The sequence below is a fragment of the Vipera ursinii genome, assembly GCF_947247035.1.
Source record: "Vipera ursinii genome assembly, chromosome: 3".
NCBI classification, from domain to species: domain Eukaryota; kingdom Metazoa; phylum Chordata; class Lepidosauria; order Squamata; family Viperidae; genus Vipera; species Vipera ursinii.
In genome coordinates, this window is record NC_139516.1 from 191,509,676 (window position 1) to 191,522,297 (window position 12,622).

A 12,622-nucleotide genomic window follows, 5' to 3' on the forward strand; every position below is an offset into this window, starting at 1 on the left:
TTACATATTCTTACTTTGTCTAGTCGAGATGGTTCACAATTCCAAAGTTCTAAAACTGATCTCAGTATGTCATTCAACATGCTTTTAGTCCAATAAAGAAATTACTGGATGAAGATTTGAGCCTATTTGTTTTTGTCTGCCAATAAAACAGGCTTGGACTCAAGCAAATAATGAATAAATGAGACAGTTACCGGAAGAATACTAATTATTTTGTGAGGTTATTTTGATTCAGTGAAGAGTTGTCCACTTTTCCAACATAAGGTGTTCGCTTGACAGCAATAGGCTGACATTCCTGCAATGATATAATTAATTTTTTAAACTTTTTTTTCTTTTCTTAATGATGAAGTGAAAAAAATAAAAAAAATAGAATACCTAACAGTCTTCATCAGGGATCTTCAAACTTGGCCTTTTTATGACTTGTAGACTTCAACTCCCAGAATTCCTCAGCCAGTGTGCGTGACTGAGGAATTCTGGGAGTTGAAGTCCACAAGTCATAAAAGGGCCAAGTTTGAAGACTCCTGGTCTTTTTTTTTAAAAAAAAAAGTTTTATTGGTTTTTCAATTAAAATCTACATATTTAGAAAGCATCATGGTAACTGGGTAATCAGAGATTCAGTAACAGAGTTTTCAGTACATAATTCAGGTTACATTATCAAAACGTCCTTCTCAATTTCCCTTAACATTTCATACAACCAGTTTAAACTAATAAATTTCTAGAAATAACATGGTCAGTTAAAAAATTTGTCAATTCAATTTCATTGAGATATATCTATGTCCTGTTATTAAATTTTACCTAATTTTTATTTTAATTATATTATTCAAATTTAGCCTTTAACATCCCGAATAATATTCACAACCCAAATTTCCCTTATTCCATTACAGCAAAAACTATAGCATCTAACATGTACACAGTGGCTGAGTGGCTATGTTCTACCTAATAAACATTGTCTGTTTCACATCCTAATACATCACACGTTACTGACAGGACCACAACCTATGTTTATCAATCTACAACTATTTATACACAACCAGATTCTGTTTTAAATTTTAGCTAATTCTTAATTCTTAAATGGAATAATTAAATGCCTTTTAACATCAAACGTGGGATCTATAAACCAAATTTCCATTATGTCAGTGCACAAATTGTAATATCTAAAATAAGCCTAATAGATACATAAACGCATTCTAGTTCTATCTCATAAACATTTTCTATTTTAGATCCTGATAGATCACTGATTACTAAAAGGATAACCTTTAATGGTTCTCTAAGAACTCACTTTTTAAATCTAACTCGGGCTTTCTTTTTTTGCCAATCAGGTTTCCAGACCAAGGCCTTTAAATTGCCAGATAGGTCTCCCTTTGCTCCAATACATATTATTTGAATCGAAGGAGGTCATCTAGCCATCAGTGATCCACAAAAACCAAACCATTTGTAATCATTATGTTGTTGCCCTGTTAGTTCTAGTCACTGTATTTGCTCTAAAAACTTTATCTTCAGTTCGGTCTGGATTCCTCTTCCATCTGGGTTCATCTACTTTAGGTAGAGAGTCTTATCCAGTTTTGTACCGTAATTAGTGCTTGGCTATCCAGGCTTTCAGGAAACTGTCTTTGTTGATTTTCCACGTCCTCTATGTTAGCATCACTATCTTGCACATAGTATACTTCTAAAGTTATAGGCTCTTTCGATGGAGTCAAAAGTTGAGTATTAAGTTTTCCTATTGTTTGTTGGTCCTTAAGTTTATTTGCCATAGTGATAGTTCCTTGTACTTTTAGAGTTGTCGGTTCTTTGGATAGAGTAAAATTTTTTGTATTAGCTTTTTCAATATCTTGTTGTACCCTGTGTTCCTCTGTCTCAGTAGCAATTTGTTCCAGTTTTGTTATATTCTGAGTTGTAAATTCTTTAGCTGAAGTCTGGGTTACAGCTTGTAAATTGGAGTTGGCACCTAAATTTTCCAGCCTGGAGATAAACATCTCAGAAACTTTATGGATTGTTTCTAATATGAGCTTATAGTCAAGCGAAGATTGTGGCTGATCAGTCTCCATTTTGAAGTAATGGTAAATAGTCCTTAGTGGAGGCTAATTTTTAAACAAAAGTCAGTAAATGTTCACCTCCACAAGCCTTGAGTTCACCTCCAGCTGTTTCAGGTTTTTAACTTTAGCTGATAATGTCAAGGGCAGTTCCAAAATAAACAGGTTTATTTGCCAAAAAGGTCACAAGATGTCCCCAGCATACTTTTTCAGACAGAGTAAATTTATCAGTTTTGAGTACCTTTAAGTCACTTTTAAGTAATTCTTTTCTCTCTTTTCTCTCTTTTTTTAATCAAATAGACAGAATAGCCATTTTCTGTAAGGATAGGAGTTTTGGGTCGCCAAAAATAGAACGGAAGTAAGTGAGGAATTAAATAGTATTATTCTGTTCAAGGTTTTCTTTTTTCTCCTGACGTGATCAAAAGCCGCCCTTAAGGAGGGTGGGGAAAACAATGCTCCCTTCCCTCTCTTCTCGCTGGGGGAAGCAAATTCAAGGAGTTTTTGACAGGCAAAAGTAGGCAATTAGGAAAGGAAGAAGGCAATTCTCACCCAGTTTTCAAGTGCTTTGTTGTGCTTTTGGCTTTGATTGGAAACGGCTAAATGATGGGCCATGGGAGTGGTCGATTCTTTCTTTGTCAGTTTGGAGAGTAGCTCCAAGCTGACGGGAGGGCTGCCGCCCTTCTACCACTGACTGGAGAGACCTCTCCCCCGCTTGTCACCCCTTCAGGGTGACTTTCGACCCCTTTATAGGGGCCCCCTGATGAAGAAATCCAGATGACGTGGGGAGCATTCCCTCACATGTCTGGTCATGCCAAAAACCGGAACCAGAAGACCCCTGGTCTTGATGCTTTGCAATCTGGCCTAGAAGTTAAAAAGGAGGAGGAAACTGACAAAACTCTTGTCAATTTTACGTCCAGATTATTGAGGGAGAGCTGCATGGCCATCAAGGTGGCATAAAGACTCCTAGTACCTCCTCCCACTCCTTACCTCCACCCCACCCACCCCTCAAATTCTATTTCTGCAGAATTTCAGCACCATATCAATGAGTTGAGATAAATCAAGTTCTGGTTTCCTCCAAGAAAGCTGACATCATACACAGAATTCTGAAGTTGTTTTCATAAAATCATAGAAGTTGAAGAAATCATTTAGACTTATAATCCAACTCCCTGCTTTATGCAGACATCCAAATTAAAATATGCCCCAAAGATGGCAGTCTAGCCTTTGTTTGAAACATTAATGAAGAGCAATCCAACATTATTCCAGTTAATTGGTTCCATTGCCATTATGCTCTGTCACAGATGCCTCATTTGCATGTATTGGCAGCATTAACTTTATATATAGAATCTGTATATACATATATACCATGTATATACAGCTGAAAATAAAAAAATATTGGAACAATAAGTTTTTGTTGTTGTTAGTTGTGAAGTCGTGTCTGACCCATCGCGACCCCATGGACAACGTTCCTCCAGGCCTTCCTGTCCTCTACCAACTTCTGGAGTCTGTTTAGGCTTACGCCTACCGCTTCAGTGACTCCATCCAGCCACCTCATTCTCTGTCATCCCCTTCTTCTATTGCCCTCAACTTTTCCCAGCATTAGGCTCTTCTCCAGTGAGTCCTTCCTTCTCATTAGGTGGCCATAGTATTTGAGTTTAAACTTCAGAATCTGGCCTTCTAAAGAGCAGTCAGGGTTGCTCTCCTCTAGGACTGACCGGTTTGATCGCCTTGCAGTCCAAGGGGCTCCCAGGAGTCTTCTCCAGCACCATACTTAAAAGGCTTCAATTCTTTGGCGTTCAGCCTTTCTTATGGTCCAACTTTCACAGCCATACATTGTAACTGGGAAGTCCATAGCCTTGACTATACGCACTTTTGTTGGCAGGGTGATGTCTTTGCTTTTTAGTGTGCTGTCTAGATTTGCCATGGCTTTCCTCCCCAGGAGCAAGCGTCTTTTAATTTCTTGGCTGCAGTCCCCATCTGCAGTGATCTTGGTCTGTCACTACCTCCATTTCTTCCCCATCTATTTGTCAGGAATTAAGAGGGCTGGATGCCATGATCTTGGTTTTCTTAATGTTTCAACCCAAGTTTTGCACTCTCCTTCTTCACTCGTAACAAGAGGCTCTTTATCACCTCTTCACTTTCTGCCATTAGAGTGGTATCATCTGCATATCTTAGGTTATTGATATTTCTCCTGGCAATTTTAATTCCAACTTTTGATTCATCTAGCCCTGCCTTTCTCATGATGTGCTCTGCATATAAGTTAAACAAACAGGGTGACAGTATACAGCCTTGCCAGACTCCTTTCCCAATTTTGAATGAATCAGTGGTTCTGTGTCCAGTTCTCACTGTTGCTTCTTGACCCACATATAGGTTTCTCAAGAGACAAATAAGATGGTCTGGTACTCCAATCTCTTTAAGAACTTGCCACAGTTTGTTATGATCCACACAATCAAATGCTTTAGCATAGTCAATAAGGCAGAAGTAGATGTTTTTCTGGAACTCCCTAGCTTTCTCCATGATCCAGCGTATGTTGGCAATTTGATCTCTTGTTCCTCTGCCCCTTCGAAATCCTGCCTGTACTTCTGGTAGTTCTCGATCCACATATTGCTGGAGTCTAGCTTGTAGGATTTTAAGCATAATTTTACTAGCATGTGAAATGAGTGCAAAGGCGTGATAGTTTGAACATTCTTTGGCACTGCCTTTCTTTGGAATTGGAATGTAAAATTATCTTTTCCAATCCTGTGGCCACTGTTGAGTTTTCCAAATTTGCTGGCCAATTGAGTGTAGCACTTTTACTGCATCGTCTTTTAGGATTTTGAATAGCTCAGCTGGAATACTGTGACCTCCACTAGCTTTGTTGTTGCTCAGCTTTCCTAAGGCCCATTTCACTTCACACTCTAGGATGTCTGGCTCGAGGTCAGTGACCACCTCATCGTGGTTATCAGGGACATTAAGCTGGTTTTTGTATAGTTCTTCTGTGTAATTTTGCCACTGTTTCTTAATCTCTTCTGCCTCTGTTAGGTCCCTGCCATTTTGGTCCTTTGTCATGCCCATTTTTGCATGAAACATTCCCTTCATCTCTCCAATTTTTTGAAGAGATCTCTGTTCCTCCCTATTCTATTATTTTCTTCTATTTCTTTGCACTGTTCATTTAAGAAGGCATTCTTATCTCTTCTAGCTATTCTCTGGAATTCTGCATTTAATTGGGTGTATCTTTCTTTTTCTCCCTTGCCTTTCATTTCCCTCCTGTCCTCAGCTATTTGCAAAGCTTCCTCAAACAGCCATTTTGTTTTCTTGCATTTCTTTTTCTTTGGGATGGTTTTAGTTGCTACTTCTTGTACAATGTTGCGAACCTCCGTCCAAGTTCTTCAGGCACTCTATCAGATCTAATTCCTTAAATTTGTCACCTCTACTGTATATTCATCCAGGATATGATTTAGTTCATACCTGAGTGGCCTAGTGCTTTTCCCTACTTTCTTCAGTTTAAGCCTAAACTTTGCAATGAGAGGCTCATGGTCTGAATCACAGTCAGCTCCTGGTCTTTTTTTAATTGACTGTATAGAGCTTCTCCATCTTTGGCTGCAGAGCACATAGTCAATCTGATTTCTGTGTTGACCGTCTGGTGATGTCCATGTGTAGAGCTGTCTCCTGGGTTGTTGGAAAAGAGTGTTTGCTATGACCATTGTATTCTCTTGACAAAATTCTATCAGCCTGTGCCTGCTTCATTTTGTACTCCAAGGCCAAACTTGCCTGTTATTCTGGTTATCTTTTGGCTTCCTACTTTAGAATTCCAATCCCCCATGATGATAAGGACATCATTTTTTGGTGTTAGTTCTATAAGGTGCTATAGGGCTTCATAGAGCCGGTCAATTTCATCCTCTTCAGCACTGGTGGTTGGGGCATAGACTTTGACTACTGTGATATTGAATGGTTTCCCTTGGATTCGAACTAAGATCATTCTGTCATTTTGGGGATTGTATCCCAGTATTGCTTTTCCTACTCTTTGATTGACTATGAAGGCTACTCCATTTCTTCTGAGGGATTCTTGCCCACAGTAGTATACCTGATGGGCATCTGAATTAAATTCACCCATTCCTGTCCATTTTAGTTTGCTGATTCCTAAGATGTCGATGTTCAGTCTTGTCATCTCTTGTTTGACCACGTCCAGCTTTCCTTGATTCATGGATCTTACATTCCAGGTTTCTATGGAGAAAAAATCTTTACAGCATCGGACTTTCCTTTCACCACAAGATACATCCACAGCTGACCGTCCTTTTGGCTTTGGTCCATTCATTCTTTCTGGAGCTACTAGTACTAGCCCTCTTCTCTTCCCCAGTATCATATTGGACGCCTTCCGACATGAGGGGATCATCTTCCAGCGTCATATCTTTTTTTCTTTTGCTACTGCCCATGGGGTTTTCATGGCAAAGATACTGGAGTGGGTTGCCATTTCCTTCTCCAGTGGATCACGTTTTGTCAGAACTCTCTGCTATGACCTGTCCGTCTTGTGTGGACCTGCATGGCATAGCTCATAGCTTCATTGAATTACGCAAGCCCCTTCACCACGACAAGGCAGTAATCCATAAAGGGGAACAATAAGTTATAACATATATAATTAGTGCAGAATTCACTAGAGTATTTCTGACAGATCCAACTTCTGTTTGAAGACCTCCAAATATAAGCTTATCTTTAGGTATAAATGCCTCTATTTTTTCTATAGCAGGGATCTTCAAACTTGGCAACTTTAAGACTTGTGGACTTCAGCTCCCAGAATTTCACAGACAAGAATTTTGGGAGTTGAAGTCCACAAGTCTTAAAGTTGCCAAGTTTGGAGACCACTACTCTATAGTTTTTTAAAAAAACACACACACAAATTAGGGAACCTTCAGATATATGATTCCAAGCCATAAGAACTATGAGTTCAGTTAAAAGACTTAGTAAAATTTGCTATGGTTTGTTTGTTCTATTTTTGTCAAGGGAAAGAGAAAGGAATATTCTGCAACCTCTAACCTATTTCATTAAATACACAAAACCTCAAATATTTGTTTAATCAAGAAAAGAAGCAATATATAAATACATACCTGATCCCGTTGCCAAATTCGCTTGTAAACATATTCTGGGAAAGGGTCACAAGAAATGTATCTCCCCTCTCCTGCTTTGATATGAAAGACTCCACTTTGAAAAGCCACTTTGCCCCGCAAAATGGTCACAAGAGGGACTCCGTGGCAGACCATTCCTTCAAATATATTAAAATCATTGGCCTGGTGATGTGTCTTTGCTGAAATAGTCCTGCATTTGAAAGAAGAACATTTTGGGTCTTCTGTTTTAAGCTGGAATTTAAACCTCCTGAGAACTTTTCAAAGCTCAAAACAGCAACAACAACAACAGAGCAGCAATGACAAAAACACTCCTTTGGAAGTTCCACTGAAGCAGACAGAGTTTTAAGTAAGTTACAGTTTTGAGACAAAATATTGATATTTATATGATTGTTATGTTTTTAATTGTACAGTGCCCAGAATCAATCTGGAAGTGAGATAGGCAGTCCCTAAATTTGATATAAAATTTATAATAAAATTTATAATAAAAATAAATTAGAAATATTTTCCGAAGAAGGGGAAATCTCTTCTCATTTTGGAACCGTAAGGCATGTCTATGAATACTGAAGAGGCTTCTGTAGAACTGTTCATGTAGTCACCTTTGAAAGGAAAGAAACTCTGAAATAGTAATACAATTCACTGAATCACTGAAAATATTCAAATGGAAAAACTTCAACACACACACACACACACACACAGAGAGAGAGACACACACACACACAGAGTCTGAAAAATGGCTAAGGAACTGTTTGCCTGGAGCTTCTTAAATTAATGTTGGTGGAACTAAGTAAGAGTTAGGAAAGCTGATAGAGAGAATAACTCAAAGATAAAGAGAAGGCCCAGACTGATTGAACAACTACCAAGAAATTACTCAACATAGAATAATAGAGAGAGAGAATGAGAAGGAGGTACTCAAAGGATAAGGTAAAGGTAAAGGTTCCCCCGCACATGCGTGCTAGTCGTTCCCAACTCTAGGGGCCGGTGCTCATCTCCGTTTCAAAGCCAAAGAGCCAGTGTTTGTCCGAGGACATCTCTGTGGTCATGTGGCCGGCATGACTAGATGCCAAAGGCACATGGAACGCTGTTACCTTCCCACCGTAGTGGTCCCTATTTTTCTACTTGCATTTTTACGTGCTTTCGAACTGCTAGGTTGGCAGAAGCTGGGACGAGTAACAGGCGCTCACTCTGCTATGCGGCACTTGGGATTCGACCAGCCAAACTGCCGACCATCTGATCGACAAGCTCAGCGTCCTAACCCACTAAGCCACCACGTCCCTTTTACTCAAAGGATGCAGGAGTGTAAATAGATTTGTTTACTATAACTCCTACTGCAAACACCATTTGAAAATTTCCAGCTGTGAATTTTCCCTTCAAATACTTTTGATTTCAAGTTTATTTCATAGAATTCCATAAGACATTTTGAAAATGCTTTCTGGCTGTATTCATGGGGACGTTCAACTCACTTCAGGCTTATGGATTGGTTTCAACAACCTAAGTTATGTTGTGACTGATGGCATGCAAAACATTCATTATGTAGCCCTGCTTGATTGATCATTTTGAATGTATTTTGAGCTAGGATTACTTCCTGAATGGTTGAAACAACCATCTCAAACTTTGAAAACTTCCAAATTTGAAACCTTTTTTGTTTATCTGTGCTTGCAGTGGAAAGAAATAATCAAGGAGATATCTGTGTAAGTTGCCTTGATTTCTCAGAAAAAAGACCATAAAATGCAATTCATGTTCATAGTAACACATAGCGTAGATTAAATGTGGCATATATACACGATCCCATAGTACACTTCAATTATTGAAGGGCTACTGTAAATAAATCAGTGAAAAAAGTAATCCATTTAGCACAATACCAGGTGCTCTAAGTTACCCATGTCCTTCAAGTTAGGTAAAGAAAGGTTTTGACATAAAATCATGGCATTGGAAAAGGTAATTAAGGTCACTGGTCCAACTCTCTGCTCATTGCAGTATTAAAACATCCTGAACAGATGGATGTCTAATCTTCACTTCATAGTTAGCATCTTTGCATAAACTGGACAGGTATATTGGTATACAAGGGGTTATACATAGGTGTAATATTCTATAAGTGTATCATTTTCTCTCATGACACCTATTCTAATTTCTCCTCCAATGGTGTTGTCCCTTGTAAATCTGCACTCTCACTGCTTCCAATATAATTTTTTCATACAAATACAGCTTTCTTACCCTGTGAAGTATAATATAATTCAAAGGGGTATTCTCAGTTTGATTAAGGAACAATGCCTTAAGAAGGTTTTTGCTATTTACGTAAGAAGGGAAAATCCAGGTTAGGACTTTTAGAGGAACTGAGATACAACCAGCACAGATGACTCAGTGCATGATCAGCTTGTTAAATAAAGTAGAAAGAGCAAACTTCCTAAAATGAGGGTAGGGGACTGATAGTATCCCCAAGATGAGGGTGGGGAATAAACACTGTCACCAAGATCTTTGTTTCTCACGAAGGATATTGGTAACCAGGAAAGGCCTGGTTTCTTTCTTTGCTTTAACGATATCAAACCTGCAGGAATAAAGAAAAACTTGCTTGAACCTGCACATAATTTTAGACAAAAAAAATTGACAAAGCCCAAGCCAGAAACCATAGATTATCCAAATGCATCTACTACTTATTCTTCCATAATTGCCAGTTACATTTCATTTCATCTCAATACAGCAGATGCTAGCCATTTAGCTTTCAGGAAGGCTTTGAAAGGTTGGTGGTTCCCTCAGGCATTAGAACTAGGATGCTAGAGAAGCTTGTCCCGTGTGCCCCAAGTGTTGTTGTCTCTATGGATTTTTTTTTGTATTGTTAAATTTGCTTTTGTTTTTTGCCACCAAGAGTTGCACTTTTGTGAGTTGGGGTGCGCATATAAATCTTTAAAATAAATTTAATAAACAAATGTACCTTCAAATCAGATACCACATTTTGGGAAACTACCACTACCCAGAACTGCACAAATAGTCCTCAATTTACAATTGGTCACTTAGTATCCATTCAGAGTTACAACGGACCTCCCCCACCTCCAAAAAAGGGTATTTACAACTTGGTTCCAAAGTTCTGACAGACAGGCTCCCCTGCTGTCATGTTACTGCATTTTGGGCGCTCAGCAAGCAACCCCCATTTATGGTTGTTTGCAGAGTCCCAGGGTCACATGACTGTGATTTACATTTTTACTGAAAACCAGCATAGTTTCTGGCAAAAAATACTCTTTAGCAAACATTTCACTTAATGACCACAGCTTCGCTTAATGAGTGTTACATTGCTTTGCAACTGCCAGGTTTGCTTAATAACCATCACAAACAATGATTATAAAATCCAACTGGTCACAGGGTGACCTGCTTTACAACTGTCACAATGTATGACTGTAATTAGCAGGCTCAGTTATAGTCATAAGGTGAGGACTATGTAGATTCTACTGCCCAAGATTTCCCTGCTGGAATGAGATGTAGGATTCATTTAAAATTATAGCAGTATAGTACATTCTTTCCGAATTAACATCTCTGTCTATAACTCTGAAAGTTTTATGCCACTCTCTGTTCTCTTTTCTTTGGCAATACCTTCCCCTTTCAATTGGTAATGCAGTAGTATAAACTCTTTTTATAGGAGATGATCCTAATTTCACAAACAATCAGCATCCAGGGTTAGAGTCATCTCTTGGAACACCATTTATAGACTCCTTCAGGCCTAAAGAGGTAAAAGAACACGAACAGTCTTCTCTTATATCCATCAAAGCTGATGGCGGTTCCAAGCCAGCTCAATAAAATGAAGCAAAACAAAACAAATAAAAAATGCAGTAGTTCTAAGATGCAATTTCCCTGAGCAAAACTAATTTACTCTCAGTACCACAAACTTGCCCAGATCAAATAGGGTGCTTCGAAGGCAGGCTGAAGGTCACAATAATATCAACTTTACAAACTGTTACTAGAATCCTAAGCTTTCCCATCTGGAACCAGGCACAAAATACAGGGACAGAAACGTGATAGAAACAGAACATTCAGGGCTTGTTGGGATAGCAGGTGAAGTCAGACACACCTCCCCAATTCACTGAAATGATGACTTTCATATGGCAGTATAGATCTGTTATTTGGACTGAAAATCAGGATTCTAATAGTTCCAAAAAGTAGAAGTTGCATTAGTTTTGTCATAGTTAACCACCTTACCGAAATAGCACATATGTAATACTACAAGCTTCAATTTTGCAGATTTTAATCATACTCTCCAGAGAGGCCCTTGAGGCTCTGTCTTAAGCTCACTCAAACTCTGTAAGATATTTAGCAGCAGAGTAAATAGCCACAGCTTTTGGGCCTGACGTACCTTCTCAGCCCAGCAAATCCACATTCCCAGAATACAAATTTATGCAACATTTTCCTTTTGAATGTCACAATACAGAGCTTCGCGGTTGATTGCCACAAAAGATACTTCCACCCATGTTCAGATTCTCTCTTCCTCCCTGTCCTTCTATACTGCAAACCATCTACAAGGATTTAGGCAGATACAGCTTTGATTAAAATCTAGTCATACAAGAAAGCACAATGGTTTTACAAAAGTTCAAAATGAATGTGACTAGGACAGTTTCCAAATGAGAGGCCCTTATAAGGCATCCCACTGAATAAAAGGTAGGGTGAAAAGGCTGTCTGTGGTGCCTAGATTTCTTTGGCAAAAAGTTAGATAAAAATGTACAGGTAATCCTTATGACTGTAATTGAGCCTGGAATTATAGTCATCATGAATAGCAATAATAATAATAATAATAATAATAATAATAATAATAATAATAATAATAATAATAATCCTTTATTGTCAAAGTACAACATGTGTACATTGAGATTAGCTGAGCCTCCCCCCGTGCTCTCTCCCCCCAACACACAGTGACAACAAACCCTCCATCCCACCATACTATGTGAACCAACTACAACACACACCGGCCTCCCAAGTCAATTCTGCATAAGATTATGTCGCATTTAAAAGCCTAACAGCCCACGGATAAAAGCTATTTTTCAGCCTGTTGGTACGGCTGGCTATATTCCTATATCTCCTACCGGATGGTAGGAGAGTAAAGACATACCGTCCAGGGTGCGAGTATATCAATAGCATTTAGACTTATATACTTATATACTGCCCCATAGCATTTTACAGCACTCTCTGGGCAGTTTACAATGTAAGCATTATTTGCATATTGTCCCCAACAATCTGGGTCCTTATTTTACTGAAGTCAGATGGATTTTACCCGTCAGGATCAAACTCCAGGCTGTGGACAGAGTTTGCCTGCAATACTGCACTTTAACCACTGTACCACCAGGGCTTAATACCACCATTAAATGGATCACTATGTGACTGCACCTGATTTTACATCCTGTTTTGCCCTGATCATTAAATTAATGCTGTGTCATTAAGTGAATCTGGTAGTCATTAAGCAAACCCATTTTAGCCAACTGGAAGTAAACACCAGTTTGGGGCAAAAAATATAATAATTCACAG

At 38.8% G+C, this 12,622-nt stretch overlaps 1 protein-coding gene across 1 annotated transcript in view; it reads right to left on the bottom strand.

Annotated features, from left to right (window-relative positions):
* Positions 1-205: 205 nt before the first annotated feature.
* Positions 206-12,622, bottom strand: part of DPYS (dihydropyrimidinase) — a gene marked incomplete at both ends in the record, with an annotated part of 37,703 nt that continues 25,286 nt past the window's right edge. Inside the window, 2 exons of the mRNA XM_083360334.1 lie at positions 206-292; positions 7,106-7,313. Coding sequence (XP_083216460.1) covers positions 206-292; positions 7,106-7,313 — 295 coding nt within the window. The remainder of the gene's footprint in view (positions 293-7,105; positions 7,314-12,622) is intronic.